The sequence below is a fragment of the Linepithema humile genome, chromosome 4 (genome assembly GCF_040581485.1).
Source record: "Linepithema humile isolate Giens D197 chromosome 4, Lhum_UNIL_v1.0, whole genome shotgun sequence".
NCBI lineage: Eukaryota > Metazoa > Arthropoda > Insecta > Hymenoptera > Formicidae > Linepithema > Linepithema humile.
The window spans coordinates 15,700,581-15,725,325 of NC_090131.1; the positions used below are offsets into that span (position 1 = coordinate 15,700,581).

Genomic DNA, 24,745 nt, shown 5'->3' on the forward strand with positions numbered 1-24,745 from the left:
ATGATACACAAATATGTAGGTAATATGTAGAATGTTTCAGCGCACTATAAACAAAACGACAGATTTGTCAATTCTGTTAACAAATGTTAATTTATATAACTTAGAAAAAATATTAATTTTTAATTATTTCAAATAGGAAAATTATCACACCATTGATTGTAAAGCAAAAACAATTTGTTATCATCAAAGTTACGTAAATGACATCTTTTTATTACAGGAATATTTTCTAAAATGACAAAAACGTGTTACTAACGAATTGTGTTCTACTTATATGTTATTATGTCACAAATATCCATATCAGTGTATTGATATACTAGTATGCACATGTCTGATAATTTAACTTACTACACACGTGCATATTACTTGTTTATACAAAATGATAAACGCTTTTCTATACAGGGTGTCTGGCAATAATCGCCCCACCGGTCATATACAGGTAGAGGAGGTCAAATCGAGTAGAAAAGTCCTTTACCATTTTTTAATTTTTATAATAAGTACTGAGTAATTAACGAAAAAAGATCGGCGAATCCGCGCGAGTAAAGCGCGCGCGGTGAGAAGGACGTCCCACTGCTACGCGATCACTAGGACACAAGGATCTAGCGTTACGCGCCGCTCGTATGTTGCCATTGTCATTTGTAGAGCGCTCCTCCCAACGCTTCATCGCGCGCCTAGTGATCGCATAGCAGTGGGATGTCCTTCTCACCGCGCGCGCTTTACTCGCGCGGATTCGCCGATCTTTTTTCGTTAATTACTCAGTACTTATTATGAAAATTAAAAAATGGTAAAGGACTTTTCTACTCGATTTGACCTCCTCTACCTGTATGTGACCGGTGGGGCGATTATTGCCAGACACCCTGTATATAAGAAACGCTTTTAATCAATTATTGTAATTTTTATTTATTTCATGTACATTTTGTTTTTTTTTTATGTTCTGTGCATTTTCGACTAATATACTTACAAATAGGTTTATGATAAAAATTGAATTTATAATTGCCATTGCGAACAGTTGTCAAAAGGAGAGAGCAATTTCATCAACTTATTTAGAATGTGTTAATAAATATTGTTCATTATTCAAACGAATATTGGTAATAAAGTTTTCCCAAAATAGTAGCATGATAATATTGCATGCAACTATATAAATTTTAATAAAACTAAACATATAATATTAAAGTGTAATTAAAGTGTACAAAATAAAATATTATAATGTCGTAGTTATTCAATACGTAATATATAATAACCACAGTTGCCATGCAATCATAAATATAATGCTAATAAAAACTATATTCAATGAAATATCTGTTATGAGAAAATAAAAAAGATCCGTTTTAAATAAACTTTACGTATTATTTTAATAATTTATTGCTTCCTTTTAATGTCATTAAAAATACTTTAGTAGAGCGACAGACTTTTGCGGAAACATACACGTCAACGGATATAAGCAACATTATAATCAAAATGTTAAACATTTGGTAAGCCACAAGCTTCCAGGAAGAAATAATATCATCATTCAAGTCGTCTCGACATTCAGTCGCTTACAATCGTTAGTGTTTAGCAGTTGAACAATTAAAATTGGGGAATTGCTGAGAGTCTGTAACCCCCGTAAGCTTCAGAATTTTTAATATTTCTCAGGTAAGTGAGATAGTGCGTAAAACATTTTACTTTAAATGTTTAAAATACTGTATATATTTTATGTAATTCGTATATTTTATTTTAATAACAATAAAAAAAATTATATTATTAAATGTATTAATAAATAAAATTTATATGCAAGATTCATTGATTTCAATGAATAACATATATAATATAATAATGATATAACGCTTTTTCAGACGCGTGACGCAACTTGATCACATCGCTTTTTTATTTTCATTTTATAATCAACTGTTGTCAAACCTTCCATAATCGGGCGCAGGATGTTATATGAAAATAATATCGGCAAAGATTATTTCAGCATATCTAAACACGAACTACGACTGCATGTTTGTGACAACAAAAGAGATCTTAACGAAAATTTGTGAAACTTGACCAAATATTTAATTCAACTTAATATCCACGGAATACGTACCATGATCCCTCATTTACTTGTAAACATAAGTAGAGTTAAAAAATTTCATGATTTATGTAACGAAGATATTGTAGGCAGACATTCGCCAATCATTAACGTCATAAAATTTTTTTTTTTTTTTACATACAACATGCAATTGCAGATGCTTTAGAGACATTTTTAAATTTCAGAAAGTACAGTCTGCCGATTTTTATTATTCTGCGTTTTTTAGGAAACTGTTTGTCCGCCATTGTGCTCTTTCGTAAAAAGATGCGTTTTTTCTCGTCCAACATTTGCTTGAGCGTATCAGCAATGAGCGACATCATCTATTCGATGATAATACTGATTTACTATCTCATCATAATATATATAAGTTCAATAGAAAATTATTTGTATTGGATACATTTCATAATGGATTTTTGGAGCTTTGTTTCCGAGTTCTTGAGTGTGTAGCTTATAGTAGCCATTACCATCGAGCGATATATTGTGACAAGATATCCGCTTCTACGTCGGTCCTGTCCTATTGCACTGTCAAGCAAAAATCGTAGTGATAACGCTGATGGGGGGGGGGGGGACTAGCGATTTTACGTAACATTCTACGAATTTATATTATAATTCAGATAAAATGTATTTTTTTTTAAATATAGGAATCTATGATGTATACAAACTAAATTTGGACAGTCCGGATGAAAGTAGTTGGGCAAGAAATATTATGGATTCTATTATAATATTTATTTTACCTGCTCTAGTGATAGTAGTCTGCAATACTCTGATAGAATACCACATTTACCAGCAAATTCGTGTTCGCAAAATGTTGATTACAGTGTCCCATTCTTCTAATGAGAACTCAGATTTCGAGTGACAAAATGCTTCAGCATAAGATCATAAGAATGCATATTCTCGGTTCGAGCATATTTGTAATCTTGAAATTAGCTAATTACGTTTTCTATATTTTTAGTTATGTACGTATCAATAATTGATATTAAAACAATACCAACCATAATACATATGGCTTATTTACTCTAAAAATGCATTCTGTATATGACAAAAAAATATTAATTAATTTTATCTTAAAATTTGAATGTTTCTAAATAATTTATACTGTTTAGTTTTTACATTATAAATTAAATTATACAATAATTTTTTTATATTACATGTCCGCGCTAGAAAATGGATGCATTGAAATACGATATGCTATTATTAATGGTTATAAAAAACAAAAATAACAATAATAATTTTTTCAGGAAACTGATAATGTCATTGTGGTAGTCATGTCCATAATATTCGACTTATTAAACTCAGCAGATTACAGTATAATTTTGTTCTCTACTGCGCAACGGGACAAACTTTTCGCAGAGAACTAATTCAAATGTTTACAAAACGTAAAAATATAAGAAAAAACAGAAATATGAAGATGTACAATTATAAGTAACAGTATAAATGATGTCCAATTATGCAATCATAATAAGGTAATTCCACAGTAATTAAACACGACGTTCTATCTTGAAAATAAAATCGATAAACTTACAAAACTAGATGTAAAAGTTACTATCTTTGTTATATGATTTTTATAATTAAATATATAAAAGCAAAAATAAACCGATTTATTCTCAATTTGATAATACTTTGCATTTTCTTACAGCTTACAAATTTATGTCCAACAGCACTTCAAACAAAAAAGCAATATGTTTGTAAGCAACACACAATTGAAAGTTTCTCAAGAGGTGTTAACTCTGCTGATATACACGGAATATTATAATTATAATTTTAATTTTAATTATAATTAATACATTATAATTTTATTAAAATATAATTAATTGCAAATAGTTACATAAAATAGCTAAACATATTATTGCATTAAAAATATTGAATGTAAATAAAAAACAGCAATAGAAAAATTCTATGAAACACACATATGTAGATATTATATGCATTATTTTATCACATCTAAAGGAAAGGACAGTTTTATCAATTCTCTTAATGATTGTGAACCATAACTTAGAAGATGAGCTATAACTTAGATCGTAATGCAAAGTCAATTTGTTATCATCAATGTTGCGTAAATATTATTTCATTACAAAAATATTTTTGAAAGAAGGAAAAAAGATTTTAAAAATGTTTTATTTACATGTTATCATATCACAAATCTATACCGGCCAATGTACTGATATACAAGCACACGTCTCATTATATTACTTACTACAAATGTACATGTTTTATTCCATGTAATAAACGCTTTTTAACACGTTGTGTGACTTTTAACTATTATATGTACTATATATTGCATCTTTTTATGTTATGAGCATTTTTTATCAATATACTTAAATTAATGATATAAATTGAATTTGTATCCGGCGTCAAAAATAGTGGTCAAAAAAAGAAAGCAATCATCAATTTAGAATACGCTATTATTTTGTAATTAAATTTGTAAAATAAATATTGCAATCGAAATTTTCCTAAAATACTAAAACGATAACTTTGCATACAAGTGCATAACTCTTAATTTAACTAAAAGTATAAAATTAATTAAACAACACAAACTCAATTATTTTGTTGCTCTATATTTTGTTATAATTCCATACATAGTATATAATAACTACAGTTGCCATTCAATCATAATTATTAAACTAATAAAAAAATTATATTCAATATAATATATTTCATAAAAAAAATAAAAAAAATTTGTGTTTAATAAATTTTATGTATTAATTTAATAATATTTAATGCTTTTTTTAATGATAGCGATTATTAATACCTTCAAACAGCGACAGTTTCCTGCAGAAACTCACTTGTCAACGGATATGGACAACGTTATAGTCAAAATGTTAATCATTTTGGTAAGCCGCAAACTTCCAGAAAGAAATAATACCGTCATTTGAGTCAGTCGTCTCGACATTCAGTTTGTTGCAATCGTCAGTGGTTAGCAGTTCAATGATTGTAATCTAAGAATTGCTGAGAGTTTGTAACGCCTGTATTCATAGACTTCAGAATTAGTAACGACTCTCTGGTAAGTGAGATAGTCCGTAAAACATTTTACTTTAAATGTTTAAAATACTATATATATTTTATATATTTTGTATATTTTATTCTTTTAATAATAAAAAAAAATTATTTTAATAAATATATTAATAAATAAAATTTATATACAAGATTTATTAATTTCAATGAATAATATATATAATAATGTTATAACGCTTTTTCAGACGTGTGACGCAATTTGATTATACCGGTTTTTGCTTTTTATTTCATAAGCAACTGTTAACAAACAATCTATAATCATAAGCCAGGATGTTTTCTGAAAATAATCTCGGCAAAGATTATTCCAGAATATCTAAACACGAACTAGGATTGCATGTTTGTAATAACGAAAGAGATCTTGACGAAAGTTTGCGAAACATGGCCGAAATTTTTATTTATCTCCACAGTTTAGATTTCATGACGCTTCATCCACTTGTAAACATAAGTAGAATTAAAAAATTTCAAGATTTATGTAACGCGCGCGAAGATATTGTAGGCAAACATTTTCCAATCACTTACTTCATAAATCAATTGTATTCCTTTTATTACATGTATCATGCAATTGCAGATGGTGTGAAAACCGATATGAATTTCAGAAAATACAGTCTGCCGATTTTTATCATTTTGGGTCTTTTAGGAAATTGTTTGTCTGCCAGTGTGCTCTTCCGTAAAAAGATGCGTTCTTTTTCGTCCAACATCTATTTGGGCGTGCTAGCAATATGCGACATCGCTTATTCAATAATATTACTCATCCAATGGCTCGTTTTAATGATCTATCTAGATAAAAATTATTTGTTTTGGTTAAATTTTTTGGTGGACATTCTGACTTTCTTTTCCGAGTTCATGAGTGTGTGGCTTGTAGTAGTCTTTTAGCGTTTTCGATTATACAGGATTTGAACGACCCAGGGTTGGTTAATGACGTCATTGCAACCTCTCCACCAATGAAAGACTTGCATTTATAGTAAAATAGTGATTGATCAACCCTGGGTCGTTCAAATCCTGTATAATCGAAAACGCTATTTACCATTGAGCGATATATAGTGACAAAGTATCCGCTTCTACGTCGAGCTTGGTGCACTGTCAAACGAGCAAAAATCGTAGTAATCACACTGATTGGACTAGCGATTTTATATACCATTCTACATGTTTTTTTACTTATTGGGGTCATGTATTATCAAGATAAAATATCATATTTTGAAAAAAAAGGAATAAATGACTATAATATATACAGATATATAAAATTCGAAAAACAAACAGAATTTAAAAAGATACATATCGTTATAGAATCTATTACGCTATTTACTCTACCTGCTCTCGTGATAGTAATCTGCAATACTCTGATAGGATATCACATTTACCAGCAAAATCGTGTTCGCAAAATGTTGATTACAGCGTCCGATTCTTCTAATGAGAGAACTCAGATTTCTAGTGATAAAAAGCTGCAGTATAAAATCACAAGAATGCTAATTCTCGTTTCAAGCATATTTGTAATCTTGAAATTACCTGCACATTACTTTGTTTACATTGCTATTTACGTACGTATCAATAATTTATACTAAAATAATACCGACCATAATATACTGTTTATTTACTCTGAAAATGCATTCTGTATATGACAAAAAAATATTAATTAATTTTTTTTTAAAGTTGGAAATTTTAAAAATAATTTATACTGTTTAATTTTTACATTATGAATGAAATTATACAATAGTTTTTTTATATTAGATATTCTCGTAAGAAAATGGATGCATTGAAATACGATATGTTATTATTAATGGCTATATAAAACAAAAATAACAATAATAATTTTTTCAGATACCTAAATATGTCAATTTGCTTGTTATGTACATAATATTCAAGTTATTGGACACAGCACATTACAGTATAAATTTTGTTCTCTACTGCGCAACGGGACAAACTTTTCGCAGAGAACTAATCCACATGTTTACAAAACGTAAAAATGTAAGGAAAAACAAAAATGAAGAAAATGTATAATTATAAGTAACAGTATGCTTGATGTTCAATTATGCAGTCATAATAAGGTAATATAACCATAATTAAACACGGCGTTCTATACTGAAAATATAATCGATAAATTTACAAAATTAGATGTAAAAATTACATGATAAATAACAGAAATTCACTAAATATATATTGCAAATTTACATAATTTCATACATTTTATACTAGTATATTTCCATTTAGCGGCGCACTCAGGATATTTTTTTCAGGGGGGGGGGGCTTAAAATTTACACACAAAATGAAACAGTATGATCAAAAGTCAGGATAATTTTATATTGCACACTAAAAAATATAAAAATGTTACATTGTTTAATAAAAAATAAAATTTATTTTTATAGTAGCATAATTATAAATTAATATCAAGTTTTTTTGCTTTTCTATAAATAATCAGATTAACTGGATTGCTTAAATAATTAGAAAATTTGTCTATATATATGGCTGCTAGATGTTTCTTAAGTAACTTATTTAAATCTTTCCACAATATGAATATCTTAAAGTACAATAGATATTATAGGTATACGCTCAAACAGCAGTATAGCTGGAGAAGCTATCATAATTATTTGTGTGCAAGAATATTGATGTGAATTTTGAATTATTAAAATTATGATTATAATTAATAACAGACAAAAAATACAAATATTTGAACGCATTTTATTTAACTACAGATTTTTTACTTTTTGCTGTTAAGTTAATAAAAAAATAAAGTATATTAATTCAATTTTAGGGAGTTTTAACCCCCTTCCCTCGCCCCCCTTATGAGTGGGCCACTGTTCCCATTATTTATCGTGTAATTTTTACATCTTTGTTGTGTAAATTTACCGACTTTTTGAGTGTGCATACTTATATTACATTAATAAAATTCTTTTATTATAATTGTTATATGAGTTTTATAATTAATTGAATAAAAGGAAAAATAAGTTAATTTTTTCTCAATTTGATAATACTTTGCATTTTGTTACAGCTTGCAAGTTTACGTCCAATCGCACTTCAAACAAAACAATGTGTTTGTTAACAACGCACAAATGATATAGCGTTTTCGATTATACAGGATTTGAACGACCCAGGGTTGGTTAATGACGTCATTCCAACCTCTCCACCAATGAAAGACTTGCATTTATAGTAAAATAGTGATTGATCAACCCTGGGTCGTTCAAATCCTGTATAATCGAAAACGCTAATAGTTTCTCAAAAGAAGCTAACACTCCTGATTGATACACGATAGATTATAATATACATTATAATTTCATATAAATATAGTTAACTGCAAATAGCTAAATAAGATAGTTAAACAAATTATTGTATTAAAAGCGTTAAAAGTCAAAAATAAATTTAAAAATATTTGATACACATATATGTAGGTAGTATGTATAATACAATGTTTCAGCGCACCATAAAGAAAAGGACAGTTTTATCAATTCTCTTAATGAATGTGAGAATAAACTTTACTTGGAAGATGAGCTATAACTTAGAAAAAGTGTTGATTTACTATTAAATAGGTGAACTGTCGCATCGTAGATTGTAATGTTAATTTATTTTGTCATAATCAATGTTGCGTAAATTACACGTTTATTCATTACAAGAATATTTTTCAAAGAAGAAAAAGAACATTCTAAAAATGTGTTATGTTTTATTTACATGTTATTATATCACAAATCTATACCAATGTATTGATATACAAGTACATGTCTCATCATATTACTACACATGTGCATATTATTTTTTTCTATATAATAAACACTTTTTAACATGTTTTGTAATTTTAAAAATACAAATAATATTAAGATATTGTTCTTTTTTATTAAACAATAATCGTGAAAACAACGAACTAATAAAGCAGGAGCTGGTTAGAATTGCTAAAAAGTTTATTTTATTAAAAAATTATAACAACAAACGTTTCGGCCTAAAGGATGTGGCAATCTTCAGGGTAAAAAATTTGACATAAATAATGTAGTCGTAAGTAGACAAAACGCTGATAAGCTAATTAAGCTAGAAATGCTCTCGAACAATGATTGTGATTCTGGTAAAATATCCTGTTAATGTGAAACGACGTAAGGGTCAGGAGCGTCTTCAAAACCTAAAATTAAAAAATTTTTATGTGTATAAATACCTCTGATAATACGGTTTATACATTTAGTTGTTACTCTTGTTAAAAATGTGTAAAGCCAAAGACCATCTAACTTGCAAAATAGAAAACAACCAAAAAGGTTTATGTAAATGGTCGAAAATTACTACAATTCGGAAATAAAAAATTTAAAAAATTAAAAAAAAATTAAGTACAAAAATTTTTTCCTAAAAAATATATACCTTAAACAGTCCGTCAGAAGTGTGTATCAAAAATTTAAAAATGAGACATGTGTCAACGGTAGTCAACGGGACTCGACTGACAAAGATGTAAGACGGAAAGGAAAGAGAGGATAGGCTATTGAGTGGATTAAAGGGTGGGGAATTTCTTAAGTATTGGTAGATTTGTATCTGGTAATAATTCCGTGTCCTTTTGTTTGTTTAGTCCTGTATTCTGTCTTTTAATATGTAGTATTTCAGAAGTTAGTCTTTCGCTGTAACAAGGTTCTCTGTCTAGTCTGTTGATTTTGTCCCATTTGAAATCATGATTGAATTCCATTCTGTGCTAAGAAATTACCGAGGGAGAACCTGATTTTTTATTGATATCTGCTCTGTGTTCTTTTATTCTAGTCAAATACTTTTTATAATTTAGTCAAAAACTTACATGAATTACTTTACAATAGTATAAACAAACCTAGCAGTTATATAAAAAATAGTTTTAGTTTAGTCAAGAAATTAAACGGAAAACTGATTAATCCAAAGACTTATACCGCTTCTCTAGATGTGGTATCTTTATTCACAAACATATTTATTGAGAATACATTTGATAGCATTAAGAAACGCTGGAATCAGATAAAAGGTCATACATCCATGATTATATACCAATGATATTATTAATATCTACATAGAACGATAAGTTCCTGCAGAAACTCACATGTCAACGGATATGGACAACGTTATGGTCAAAATGTTAATCATTTTGGTAAGCCGCAAACTTCCAGGAAGAAATAATACCGTCATCCGAGTCAGTCGTCTCAACATTCAGTCTGTTGCAATCGTCAGTGTTTAGCAGTTCAGAGATTAAAATCCGGGAATTGCTGAGAGTTTGTAACGCTCGTATTCATAGGCTTCAGAATTTTTAACAACTCTCAGGTAAGTGAGATAGTGAGTAAGACATTTTACTTTAATGCTTAAAATATTGTATATATTTTGTATATTTCATTTTTATTTTGTATATTGCATTTTCTTAATAATAAAAAAAATTATTTTAACAAATATATCGATAAATAAAATTTATATACAAGATTTATTGATTTTAATAAATTATATATATAATAATGTTACAATGCTTTTTCAGGCGCGTGACGCAACTTGATTATACCGCTTTTTGCTTTTTATCTCATAAGCAACTGTTGCACACAATCCACAATCATACGCAAGGATGTTTTCTGAAAATAATCTTGGCAAAGATTATTCCAGCATATCTAAACACGAACTAGAATTGCATGTTTGTAACAACGAGAGAGATATTGACGAAAGTTTGCGAAACATGGTCAAAGAATTTATTCATCCCTACAATATATATATGACGTTTAATCCAGTTGTGAACATAAGTAGAATTGAAAAGTTCCAAGATTTATGTAACAAAGATATAGTAGGCAGACATTTTTCAATTACTTACTTCATAAATCAATTGTATTCTTTTTATTACATGTTTCATGCAATTGCAGATGATGTGGAAACCTATATAAATTTCAGAAAATACAGTCTGCCGATTTTTATCATTCTGGGTCTTTTAGGAAATTGTTTGTCTGCCAGTGTGCTCTTCCGTAAAAAGATGCGTTCTTTCTCGTCCAACATCTATTTGGGCGTGCTAGCAATATGCGACATCGCTTATTCAATAATATTATTCATTGAATGGCTCGTTTTAATGAATATCCATCTAGATAAAAATTATTTGTTTTGGTTGTATTTTTTGGTGGACATTTTGACTTTCTTTTTCGAGTTCATGAGTGTGTGGCTTGTAGTAGTCTTTACCATCGAGCGATATATAGTGACGAAGTATCCGCTTTTACGTCGAGCTTGGTGCACTGTCAAACGAGCAAAAATCATAGTAATCACACTGATTGGATTAGCAATTTTATATACCATTCTACATGTTTTTTTATTTATTGGGCTCAAGTATTATCTAGATGAAGTATCATATTTTGAAAAAAAAGGAATAAATGTCTACGATTTATACAAATATATAAAATTCGAAAAACAAACAGGAGTTAGAAAGATAAGGACCGTTATAGATTCTATTACGCTATTTACTTTACCTGCTCTCGTGATAGTAATCTGCAATACTCTGATAGGATATCACATTTACCAGCAAAATCGTGTTCGCAAAATGTTGATTACAGCGTCCGATTCTTCTAATGAGAGAACTCAGATTTTTAGTGATAAAAAGCTGCAGTATAAAATCACAAGAATGCTAATTCTCGTTTCAAGCATATTTGTAATCTTGAAATTACCTGAACATTACTTTCATTACATTAGTAGTTACGTACGTATCAATCATTTATACTAAAATAATACCGACATAATATACTGTTTATTTACTCTGAAAATGCATTCTGTATATGACAAAAAAATATTAATTAATTTTTCTTTTAAAGTTGGAAATTTTAAAAATAATTTATACTGTTTAATTTTTACATTATGAATGAAATTATACAATAGTTTTTTTATATTAGATATTCTCTCGTAAGAAAATGGATGCATTGAAATACGATATGTTATTATTAATGGCTATATAAAACAAAAATGACAATAATAATTTTTTCAGATACCTAAATATGTCAATTTGCTTGTTATGTACATAATATTCAAGTTATTAGACACAGCACATTACAGTATAAATTTTGTTCTCTACTGCGCAACGGGACAAACTTTTCGCAGAGAACTAATCCACATGTTTACAAAACGTAAAAATGTAAGCAAAAACAAAAATGAAGAAAATGTATAATTATAAGTAACAGTATGTTTGATGTTCAATTATGCAGTCATAATAAGGTAATATAACCATAATTAAACACAGCGTTCTATACTGAAAATATAATCGATAAATTTACAAAATTAGATGTAAAAATGACATGATAAATAACAGAAATTTACTAAATATATATTGCAAATTTACATAATTTTATACATTTTATACTAGTATATTTCCATTTAGCGGCGCACTCAGGATATTTTTTTCAGGGGGGTGGGGGGTTTAAAATTTACACACAAAATTAAACAGTATGACCAAAAATCAGGATAATTTTGTATTGCACACTAAAAAATATAAAAATGTTACATTGTTTAATAAAAAATAAAATTTATTTTTATAGTAGCATAATTATAAATTAATATCAAGTTTTTTTGCTTTTCTATAAATAATCAGATTAACTGGATTGCTTAAATAATTAGAAAATTTGTCTATATATATGGCTGCTAGATGTTTCTTAAGTAACTTATTTAAATCCTTCCACAATATGAATATCTTAAAGTACAATAGATATTATAGGTATACGTTCGAACAGCAGTATAATTGAAGAAGCTGTCATAATTATTTGTGTGCAAGAATATTGATGTAAATTTTGAATTATTAAAATTGTGATTATAATTAATAACAGACAAAAAATACAAATATTTGAACGCATTTTATTTAACTACAAATTTTTTACTTTTTGCTGTTAAGTTAATAAAAAAATAAAGTATATTAATTCAATTTTAGGGAGTTTTAACCCCCCCCCCCCTCCTCGCCCCCCTTATGAGTGGGCCACTGTTCCCATTATTTATCGTGTAATTTTTACATCTTTGTTGTGTAAATTTACCGACTTTTTGAGTGTGCATACTTATATTACATTAATAAAATTCTTTTACTATAATTGTTATATGAGTTTTATAATTAATTGAATAAAAGAAAAAATAAGTTAATTTTTTCTCAATTTGATAATACTTTGCATTTTGTTACAGCTTGCAAGTTTACGTCCAATCGCACTTCAAACAAAACAATGTGTTTGTTAACAACGCACAAATGATAGTTTCTCAAAAGAAGCTAACACTCCTGATTGATACACGAGAAATTATAATATACATTATAACTTCATATAAATATAGTTAACTGCAAATAGCTTAATAAAATAGTTAAACATTGTTATATCAAAAGTGTTAAAAGTAAGTCAAATATAACAATTAAAAAATCTATAATATACATATATGTATGTAGGTAATATGTACAAAATTTTAAGGCATCATAAAGCAATGGACAGTTTTATCAATTCTTTTAATGAATATTTTGTGATTTAACAGTGGAAAGAAAGAAATAATGGACACACACGTGCCTACTTGTTTGCGGCCAGCTCGAGCGAGAGAGGGGTGAAGGGGGAAAGGTGAGAAAGAAAGAGTGTGAGTGGGAGTGAGGGGGGGGGGGAGAGAAGCATCATAGTGCGTTCATTACACAGATAAATAATGTTTTGAAAAATAATGTACAAGAAATTAATGAAGCTTATTGCTCGTAATTAATACTATGATCTATAACAATAACTACATTGAAAAAATATAAGTATTCTTTTAATTTATTGATATATGAACTAATATTACAATTTATTGCAATTATTGCAGAAATATAGATACTTACATGCCTATTTCTTTATCTTATTTATATTTTAGATACGCCAGCGTTGTTATCGTCATTTCTTTTATTTTCCAGCGCAATATACACCAAATTATTGGTTTGATTTTTATATTCTAACATTCTGTTGCTAATTATAACATGACTACAGTTTTCAACGTCTTAGATTTAAACACTTTAGTATTTTAGTATTTGTATTAAAATAAAGCGAATATTTAATATTTCAAATTTGCTACAATTTATTATCTTTTTATTGTTTGTGAGTAAAAAACATTTTTCCGTCTCAGTAACATAGAAAATATTTAGTTAAGTAAAAAAGTAACAAATATAAATTTATATAATGAAATATTATATGTTGACCACAAAAATTGGTCGAAAAGTTCAATTAATTCTGAGCACTGTTATAAAGCAAAAATCGCTTTAATACTGCTTATTCAACTTGATCAAAATTAAACGTATTTTTTTTTTCAATTTTTTGGAGCGTAATGAATATTTGTATAACATAATTAAATAAAACATGATTTTTCTATATATATATTTTTTCATGTATATGTATTATAAATGTACCAATTATTATCACATGCTATACGTATTTGTGTGAATATATAATCAATCTCGAATTATACTTAAATGATTATATGAAAATTTTAAAATATGTGTTATTTCCATGTGCAAACTTATGCCAAAAGTTCAATTTATCACGCGAACAATAACATTAAATTCGCAAAAGATTCGAGAAATTTTGGAATAAACGAAATAACATTAAAATAATAAAATGATATAATCTCCTACTCACAATACTTTAAATACAACATTAATTTCATAGAAATTGAAAAATTTTTAATTATTATAACATTAAAATGATAAAATGCAATCTGCTACATACTTGAATTATTTTAAAGATAACATTAAGTTCGTAATCAAGATATTTTTAAATAAGATTAATATTGAAATGATGAAATAATACATGATAAAATAATAATCTTTTACTTGCTTATAATACTTTAAGACAACATATGTATATCATGAGATCAAGGAATTCATAAATAAGCATAACATTAAATTAATAAAATTATACAATCTCCTACATCTTTGTAATACTTTATAATATTGATATATTATTTTCTAAAGATTCAAGTTTAGATTCAAGTTTCGTAATTCTTTAAAATCATTTCGTAAAGTCATATAAAATGTTCATATCCGAACTCTTCAAAAAGTATTTACACAAGCATTGTAAAAAGAAATTAAAGGAATATACATTTCGTACATGAATTTCGAAAAATACTGTCTTCTTATGCACAAAAAAGCAATACTTCTATGTCCAGCTGCGAAATACGTAATTCTCCAGTTCCTTCTTAACATGATTGTGTTAGTGATTTGCTAAGGATTCTGACGTCTACTTTTTTCATAAAAATACTATACAAAAGTATCAGATTTTTATGTTGAATTGCACAATATAATCAAACGGTTCCTTTTTGAAAATATTGAGTGACGTAGACATTGTATCTATTCCAATCTATGCGTTGCAAAACGCGATTCGATGAAATTTACATAAACATTCGCAACATATATTTCGAACAAGTACTAATTATCTGAGTTTTGTTATTCTTATTATATATGTACTGAGTACGTCACTCGAAGATTCGTCACTATACAAAAAATTTGTTATATTCATGAAATCGGTTTAGTTTTTTGTAAATGTATAAACACAATACTTTATTTTAAAGCATAATTCAAAAAATATTATGTTTTAAAACAATAACTATAATTTATAAGTTTATAAATTTATAGGATTGTGTTAAATTGTAAATATATAAATATATATATTTAAATTTATACATTTTATACAATTTTTATACATTTATAAACACAAAACCGATATGCGATAAATAAGTCAAATTATACGCCAATGTCTTCATGTCTTTCAAATCACTTAGGTCAAATTCAAGACTGCCGTTATTGCTGATCATGAAATGATACTTAAAAATGCCGCTACCATCATTTCCATTGCCAAATGTTGATGAATCTGAATAAACATTTGTAATATATAAAAAACAAATGTTAATTATTTGATTATTTTATCATATTTTGATTGAGTAAACTACTGAAAGAATAAAATGTAATTATAAATATTACTAAACAATGGTAATTAATAAAATATGATTAAAACTTACGATCGTTTTTCTTTTAACTTGCGTAGCTTGTCGACGGTCCAGCTTCATCATGTTCTGTTCCTTGTTCCAAATCTTTTTGTTGTATTCTTTCCCATTCCTCTAAATGTACAGATGACATGTGGTCTTTTAAATTATCCCAATCATAATCAATGTTTATATTTTCTTCACATATCGTACAACTCGCATTACATTCATCTTGTCTTGCGTATTTAAATATCCAATATTGAGAAGAGGATTTTAGGTCTTGTGAACAACAATGTTCAATATTGACATCTTTTTGATGACATATTACGCATTCTATACTTAGACTTATTTCTGTGTCATATGTGTACCTCAAACATTTCCACTCATCTGAAAATCTGTGGACGTTACATTGTTCCCATGTTTCTTTATCGAAAATATTATAATGTAACATTGTATAAAAACTTGAGCTAGTGCGCTTAATGACCATTAGAAAAAAGGGTGAGAAATCCAGAATGGAATTATACCGAATGATCTGATAACTCGTCGAAGCAAAAGAAAACCATTCATATACTATAATCAAGATAATTATTATTTTAAGATTGAGTTGACAAAATTACAAATGCACAGATTAGCATATATCATAAATTACAATGCAAAACATAAAAAAGATAACGCATGGTATTAAACAATCAAAGACAATGAAAATCTTGTTATTGTTTTAAAGAGAGTATAATATTATAGATACTTTATGGCGTCATGGCAAAACTAGCATTTGAATGCGTAACAATTGTAATATAACTAAGTAGGAGAACGAAAGTGCCTGCAATCGGCTATTATTTATAATCAGTTATGTATCAAAATTAAGAAATTAACGGAAATAATAAAGTTTCGAGCGGCTCACCAATGTCGTACACCAAAAATATTTGATTATATTAATACTTCCAATTTATTCGTTTCTTCTTCTTTAGATTTCACCTGTCGGAATATTATGTTAGGTTATGAGTATTCCTCTGTGTTTTATGACCTGAAAGGAAAAGAAACAAAACATGGCCTTTCGGCAGAATGATTAAACAAAAGCCGCTTTGTGTCGTAAGCGTGATGAAATCGCACAATGCCACGTTGGCCTTGACCGATAATACAATGCCACTTTGGCTGGACGATAGTTCAATGCCACTTTGGCCTTGACCAATAATACAATGCCACTTTGGCTGGACGATAGTCTAATGCCACTTTGGCCTTGACCACGCGGTGACTCGATATATGTCTCGGACCGTCCCGATGTTTGTTGAGAAACAACGGGATGGAATCTGGGCTCAAGTCCGAGAAATAGGTTCCCACGCCATTAAGGACTTTCTGTCGAGATCACCTTGATAATTTTGCCCGTTTTTCGTACCGAGGACACGTTGCCCTTTTACGCAGAGATCTCAGACGCACGCACACAAAATAAAAGAATGAACAACTGCCTTTTCTTTTTTTTTTCTAAGCGAGACATCGGACGCTCGCTCACGCCGGTGCCACTCGCTGTCGCACACACCGCCGCAGTACCGAGCGCCGCTCGCTCGAGCGCCGCCTACATCCTTTTCTATTTCTAACATTCCACCCGCCTTCGTAAACCTGGTTGACGAACGAAGAAGGCTAATCCTTATCAGTTGGAAGTAGGCAGAGTTTCGTAATTGGTCTCTTCATCTCGGAGGTTTGTGTCTTGACTGTAACTACTCTCACTAATCCGTCCGAGCCAGGGTGAATCTTGACGACCCGTCCCATAGGCCACTTTGCAGGTGGGTATCTCTCATCTACGACCAGCACCATTGACCCTTCAGTGATGGAGCGAGTAGCCTGATTCCACTTATAAATGGAGTGATAACGTTGGAGGTACTCAGTGGACCATCGTGTCCATAATGAGTCAAGCATCTTTCTAAGGAGTTGCCATCTTGATAGGCGAGAGGTTTTTTCGTTGTCAAGAGATGGTTCAGGGATCACGGTAGGTGCGCAACCCATCAAAAAATGGCCAGGTGTCAGGACTGTTAGATCGTCCGGATCGTCTGTCAACGCACTCAATGGCCTGGAGTTTAGGATCGCTTCGACTTGTATTAAAAGGGTATTCATTTCCTCATACGTGAGTAGGGTGTTTCCAACTACCCTTTTTAGATGGTACTTCATAGATTTGACTCCCGCTTCCCATTTGCCTCCAAAATGAGGAGCTGATGGAGGGTTAAATTTCCAGAGTGTTCCGTCCTTTGATAATAACGTTGCCAAATTTTGTGCTTCCTTGGACGCTGAGGAAAAGAGTCGTTGAAGTTCTGCGTTTGCTCCCTTGAGATTGGTGCCGCAATCACTGGTAAGAGTGGCGCAGACTCCCCTTCTACTTGTGAAGCGCTTGTACGCCGCTATGAAAGCGTCAGCTGTATAGTCAGTGACTAACTCCAAATGCACCGCTGAGGTAGAGAAGCATACGAAAAGAGCTACGTAGGCCTTGTATGTACGAGCGTTCTTTGCCCTCCATGTCTTAATGATGACGGGGCCTGCATAGTCCACTCCCGAGTGTAGAAACGGTCGTGATGGTGTGACTCGCTCAGGAGGCAATTGCCCCATCAGCTGTTGCGCCCTTTTTTGTCTGAATCTGGCACAGATGACGCATTTGATGATGTGACGTCTTACTGAGGCTCGACCTCCGATAATCCAGAATTCCTCTCTAATAAAGGACGTTGTAAGCTGAGTTCCTCCGTGAAATGATCGAAGGTGGGATTCGGCTATCACAAGAGATGAGAGCCTTGAGTTCCGTGGTAGTATTGCAGGATGCTTGGCATTATCAGACAAGTTTGATGAGCGAAGACGTCCTCCGACCCGAAGTATTCCAACGGCATCAATATAAGGTGTGAGCCGAATTAGAGAGTTGGATTTGGGTAGCACCTTACCTTCAGACAGTAACTTCAATTCACGTTGGAATGTGGCACGCTGTACTTCTTTGATCCAAAACTGTTTAGCTAAATGGAGTTCCGTTGGGGATATCGGAGTATGAGTCGGCTTGTTAGGTAGTAGTTTAAACCTTGCTACCGCTCTCTGGCATATGACAGTAATACGCAACAGTCTGCTTAGGTCTGAATACCGATCTAAAAGGTCCCATGGCTGGGGTGATGCTACATGAGCATTATTGACCCTAATGGGTCGCTCTTCAAGCTGTTCTCCGGTAAAATTTCTCTCTGGAGCTGAAGGCCAAAAAGTTGATGACTGAGAGAGCCATGTCGGACCATGCCACCACATGGTCATGTGTGCAAGTTGAATGGGTGTCATTCCTCTAGTGGCAAGGTCGGCTGGATTCTCGTTGCCGGGAACAAAACTCCATTTTGCCTGAGGCAATGTATCCTGTATGAAGTATGTTCGATTTTGTATAAACTCCTTCCAACGTGATGGACAACCTTTAATCCAAGTGAGCGTTATGGACGAATCTGTCCATAAATAGACCTTAATTTCTTTCCTGTTGAGCACTCGTAGTACTTGAGAGACCAGTTTTACCAACAGGACAGCTCCTGAGAGTTCTAAGCGAGGTATGGTTAGCTTTTTCAAAGGAGCTACTTTGGTTTTAGAACACACGAATTGAATTGCGACTTGTCCTTCTGAAGAGGTGGATCTGCTATAGACCACGGCGGCCATAGCGTCAGATGATGCGTCACAAAACCCATGAATTTCTAACAGAGAAGACGCATCGGTACCAATCCATCTTGGAAACCTGAGTTTGTTTATATCTTGACAACTAGTGATGAATTTAGTCCACTTGCTATTTGCGATAGGTGGTAAAGGATCATCCCAGTCAATTTTCATTGACCACGTTTCTTGAATTAATATTTTCGCGGTTATGATGACGGGTGAGAGAAATCCGAGTGGATCAAATATTCTTGCAGTTGTTGAGAGCATGATTCGTTTTGTGATGGTGTCCGTGGGGACCAGATCTAAATGAAAATAAAAGATATCCTTGCTTGGATCCCACATTGAACCAAGGGAATATATCATGAGATTGTCGTCAGTCTTAATTTTGTGAGAATCAAGGTGATTCTCAGGTGAAATTTCCTCCAAAATGTTAGGATTATTACTAATCCACTTTCGTAATGGGAAACCGCCCGCCATGCAGAGCTGATTTACTTGTTTCACGCATTCTTTAGCCTCAGTGATTGAATCAGCGCCTCCGAATAGATCATCTACGTAGCGACCTTTGGTCATAGTGGATATGGCTTGAGGAAATCGTGTACCTTCATCTTCGGTGAGCTGTTGAATAGCTCGTAGCGCTTGGAAAGGTGCACAGACCAATCCGTAAGTAACAGTTGTAAGTTCAAAGGGAACTAATTGATGGTTCTGATCCTCCCAGATAATACGTTGATATTTCCAATCATCAGGATGTACGTTAATCTGTCTGAACATTTTTTCAATGTCAGCCGAGAAGACGTAACGAAATTGTCTGAACCACAACAACACGTCGAATATATCCACTTGTAATTTCGCACCTGAATGTAAGATATCATTCAAGGAGTACCCTGATGTCGTTGATTTCGATCCGTTGAAGACAACTCGTAATTTGGTGGTGTTACTAGTCTCCTTCCAGACACCATGATGAGGTAGATAGTAGGCATGTGGGGGAACGTATGTCGAGTCCGATACTTGTCTCATGTGTCCTAGTTTCTGATATTCCGTCAAAAATTCGACGTATGCTTGTGCATACTTAAGATCTGTAGCACAACGTCGAAGTAACCTGTTACAGAGAAGGTTAGCCCTCTGTCTAGAGTCACCTAGCTTCTCGACTGAGTTCTTGAATGGTAGTCTAACGATGTATCTTCCAGTGGAGTTTCGAGAATGTGTGGTTTTAAAATGTGTCTCACACTCTTGTTCCTCAGGTGTCAATGATGAACGATGTATTGCTGGAACGGACTCTAGCTCCCAAAATCTTTGCAAGATTATACAAAGATTTTTATCCGGAGAAACATGATAGCTTGAAAAGGACGATTGAGAGAGACCTGTGCCTGTTGGGCCTGAAACGATCCAGCCTAATGTGGTAGATTGGGCTATAGGAGTGTTTGCCTGACCTCTAATGATTCCTTTATTTAGAATCTGAGCGTATACCTCTGCTCCCAGCAAAAGATCTATCGGACCTGGTGATGAGAAGTGAGGATCGGCCAACTGTAGTCCTTTTAGATGAGTCCATGAATCTTGATGACTTTCCATGGTAGGAATTGAGGAAGTGAGGCTGGGCAATATATGTGCGGAAATAGTAGTCTCAAAATTTGAGTCAAAGTGTGGCTTAATCCTGAAGTGAACGAGCCCTTTGGTCTTGTTAGAAGATTGAGCTCCAATTCCGACCAACGGAACCGAAGAGCGCTGGCGTGATATTTTAAGTCGTTGGACTAATCGTTCCGTTACCAATGAAACCTCAGAGCCTTGGTCTAACAATACCCTTGCTTTAGTAGTGTGTCCATCAAGACTTATGATCCGAATTTGAGCCGTTGCTAACAGTGTTTGCGCTTGAAGCGATCCATGACAAATATTGGAATGTAAAACTCTCGCTTCCGTTGTTCGTTCAGTGCTATCTGATGACTTAGTAGGTTTTTCATCCTTATCTCCTGATACAGTTGCTTGCGAAGGATCATTGTGTATTGAGGTGTGATGCTTTTTGCCACATTTCCTACATCGTCTAGTAGAAGGGCAGTTAGCGATTCGATGGGATCCTAAGCAGTTATAGCACAGTCGATATCTCGCAATTAAAGAGAGCTTTTGAGTTCGAGACTTGCTGGTAAATTCATTGCACATAGCAGTTTGATGTTTGCCGGTGCAGATGTTACATCCGAGAGTATTGTCTGATTTATTCTCCTTTTGCTTCCCTTGGAAATGAGTTTTAAGGCCTTGAGAATGTGAGTCAGATTTCCCAATTTTTGATTTCTCAAATGCTTGTAGTGTTCGTAGCCGGGTGATCAGGAATCCCATGAACTGAGTCCACGTGGGTGGATCCGTAGTATTTCCTAGATACTGTTCCCATGCCTTTATTGACTCGTTGTCAAGTTTCTGGGTGGCAATGAAGACTAAAAAATCGTCACAAGCCGAAACCGGTCTGCCCAAGAGTTCCAAAGAGCTGTAGACTTGCAATATATTAGTATACAATTGTTCCAGCTCACTTGCTGACTCTTTTATGATCTTCTTCAAATTTAGAAATGCATGCAAAGCTGCATTGACCAGAAGACGCTTGTTCTCATAGAACGATGTCAGATTCTGCCATGCTTTCTCAAAGTTGTCTCCACTAATCGAAACATTCTTGAGATGACGAGCAGCAGATCCAACTAGACTCGTTTTCAAGTATTGCAATTTCTCGACTGCTGTAAGCGTGGGATGATTCAAGACCAGTGATTGAAATAAATCCTTGAAAGAGAGCCAGTCAGATGGTGTTCCGTTGAATTTCGGAATGTCTATCCGTGGTAATCTCGCTTGATAAGATACCACTATAGGATTAGAAGATGTCGTGCATGACGATTGAGAGGGTGTACTCTCCTTGCCGATTATTTGATCAGATTCCAATAGAGATTGTAGTCTTCCACAGTTGGTTATGTAATTCTTCCGTGTTGTGGTGAACAAGTTGTCGGAGAAATAGATGTGCTCCCTTATTTGATTTTCTTCCTCTAATTTCAACTTTGTTATTGCAATATTTATCGCGTCATGTATCGTGGCAAATTTCTGCCAATCTTCCCTTAATACATTTAAACGTAGAAGTATTTCATGATATGAAGTGTGAGTTATGTCATGTTCAATTAAATCATCATAAATATCGGATATTAACTTTGTCAACTCAATTTGCTGCTCTATACGAGCTTCGATGTGAGAAAGTCTCATTTTTAAAAGCTATTTAATGTCGAATCAAAAGTATCCGGCTCGAAGGACCAAAAATATGTATAAAAACTTGAGCTAGTGCGCTTAATGACCATTAGAAAAAAGGGTGAGAAATCCAGAATGGAATTATACCGAATGATCTGATAACTCGTCGAAGCAAAAGAAAACCATTCATATACTATAATCAAGATAATTATTATTTTAAGATTGAGTTGACAAAATTACAAATGCACAGATTAGCATATATCATAAATTACAATGCAAACAATATAAAAAAGATAACGCATGGTATTAAACAATCAAAGACAATGAAAATCTTGTTATTGTTTTAAAGAGAGTATAATATTATAGATACTTTATGGCGTCATGGCAAAACTAGCATTTGAATGCGTAACAATTGTAATATAACTAAGTAGGAGAACGAAAGTGCCTGCAATCGGCTATTATTTATAATCAGTTATGTATCAAAATTAAGAAATTAACGGAAATAATAAAGTTTCGAGCGGCTCACCAATGTCGTACACCAAAAATATTTGATTATATTAATACTTCCAATTTATTCGTTTCTTCTTCTTTAGATTTCACCTGTCGGAATATTATGTTAGGTTATGAGTATTCCTCTGTGTTTTATGACCTGAAAGGAAAAGAAACAAAACATGGCCTTTCGGCAGAATGATTAAACAAAAGCCGCTTTGTGTCGTAAGCGTGATGAAATCGCACAATGCCACGTTGGCCTTGACCGATAATACAATGCCACTTTGGCTGGACGATAGTTCAATGCCACTTTGGCCTTGACCAATAATACAATGCCACTTTGGCTGGACGATAGTCTAATGCCACTTTGGCCTTGACCACGCGGTGACTCGATATATGTCTCGGACCGTCCCGATGTTTGTTGAGAAACAACGGGATGGAATCTGGGCTCAAGTCCGAGAAATAGGTTCCCACGCCATTAAGGACTTTCTGTCGAGATCACCTTGATAATTTTGCCCGTTTTTCGTACCGAGGACACGTTGCCCTTTTACGCAGAGATCTCAGACGCACGCACACAAAATAAAAGAATGAACAACTGCCTTTTCTTTTTTTTTTCTAAGCGAGACATCGGACGCTCGCTCACGCCGGTGCCACTCGCTGTCGCACACACCGCCGCAGTACCGAGCGCCGCTCGCTCGAGCGCCGCCTACATCCTTTTCTATTTCTAACAAACATGCACATATGTTCCTCAAACTGTTCCTTCTTGACATATACTTCTTTGCATTCGCAAACTGTACATTCTGCTCGAAAATTCCCAGCATCTGTATAACATTTTTGCAACCAGGTGTTCTTTGGAGTTTGAAATGTCCAATGTATTTTGTCTTTATTTATTGTATTGTGATCTTCTGGATGTTTATCTGATATATGTGTTTCTAAATGTGTTATGTCAGCAATAATGTTCATACCTGCATCACAAATCGTACATTTCAAAAAATTTCCTTTTTCTTTTGCGTATTTAAATACCCAATCGTTAAATTGATAAGATATACGTTCTTGTGGAGAATGATTTTTTGCGTGATTTTCCATTTGGTGATTCGACAGAAGTTGATTACATATAATACATTCTATTTTTTCTTCTATTTGTTTCGTATACCTAAAATATGGCCAGTTATTGCCAAGTGCCGTCTTTTGAAACTCTTTGGTGTGGTAAATAAATACATGCTTCTTTACGTGTGTCTTAAGCGACATAGCACATACAAATTTGAGTTTGCAAAATCGACATTCTGCTTAAAAATTCACAGACTTTGTGTAACATTTATTCAAAAAGTAGTTGTTTTCAATTAGATATTTCCACTCTTCTGTTAATTTTGTTTGCTCTGTTTTATGTACCTTTATGTGCGCTTTGAAGGCTTGAACGTTTATATGTAAAATAAATTTTATGTTTTCATTTGCACACAGCTTACA

The 24,745-nt window shown here is 32.2% G+C and overlaps 3 protein-coding genes and 1 long non-coding RNA gene across 10 annotated transcripts in view; 3 read left to right on the forward strand and 1 right to left on the reverse strand.

Annotated features, from left to right (window-relative positions):
- Positions 1-694: 694 nt before the first annotated feature.
- LOC136999390 (uncharacterized) lies at positions 695-5,835 on the forward strand. 4 transcript variants are annotated; one of them, XR_010889764.1, is made up of 5 exons: positions 695-1,629; positions 1,830-3,006; positions 3,289-3,513; positions 3,687-5,051; positions 5,248-5,835. It is a non-coding gene; the product is annotated as an uncharacterized lncRNA (long non-coding RNA). The 4 variants fall into 4 exon arrangements; XR_010889762.1 differs by having other exon boundaries at positions 1,830-3,513; XR_010889763.1 differs by having other exon boundaries at positions 2,692-3,513.
- Positions 5,836-6,072: 237 nt separating this feature from the next.
- LOC136999389 (FMRFamide receptor-like) lies at positions 6,073-9,346 on the forward strand (the record flags this gene model as incomplete). The annotated part of the gene is made up of 3 exons (XM_067353341.1): positions 6,073-6,597; positions 6,878-7,024; positions 8,046-9,346. Coding segments are annotated over 3 exons (723 nt in total), but the record flags the coding sequence as incomplete, so codon positions are not given.
- A 188-nt stretch (positions 9,347-9,534) lies between these two features.
- The window catches only part of LOC105680176 (uncharacterized), a 46,897-nt gene continuing 31,686 nt past the window's right edge, over positions 9,535-24,745 (forward strand). Inside the window, exons 1-6 of one of the 2 annotated variants that reach the window (XM_067353306.1) lie at positions 9,535-10,297; positions 10,503-10,799; positions 10,876-11,693; positions 11,976-12,202; positions 13,151-13,351; positions 13,487-13,566. The gene's annotated coding sequence lies outside the window, so the exon portion shown is untranslated. Of the gene's footprint in view, positions 10,298-10,502; positions 11,694-11,975; positions 12,203-13,150; positions 13,352-13,486; positions 13,567-13,886; positions 14,465-24,745 lie in introns of those variants that run through there. The other variant, XR_010889753.1, reaches the window with a different exon arrangement.
- LOC136999385 (uncharacterized) lies at positions 14,603-23,060 on the reverse strand. Of its 3 annotated transcripts, none has more exons than XM_067353301.1 (3): positions 16,848-23,060; positions 15,983-16,333; positions 14,603-15,834 (listed from the first exon to the last, which is right to left on the reverse strand). In XM_067353301.1, exon 1 carries the CDS (start codon positions 22,808-22,810, stop codon positions 17,582-17,584), a length of 5,229 nt encoding a protein of 1,742 aa, XP_067209402.1. In that variant the 5' UTR covers positions 22,811-23,060; the 3' UTR covers positions 14,603-15,834; positions 15,983-16,333; positions 16,848-17,581. The 3 variants fall into 3 exon arrangements, with proteins under 3 accessions (XP_067209402.1, XP_067209401.1, XP_067209400.1); XM_067353300.1 differs by having other exon boundaries at positions 15,983-16,341; XM_067353299.1 differs by having other exon boundaries at positions 15,983-23,060.

Bases quoted from the DNA above. Each gene is read 5' to 3' on its own strand.
- LOC136999385 (XM_067353301.1), bottom strand. From the start codon at position 22,810: ATGAGACTTTCTCACATCGAAGCTCGTATAGAGCAGCAAATTGAGTTG.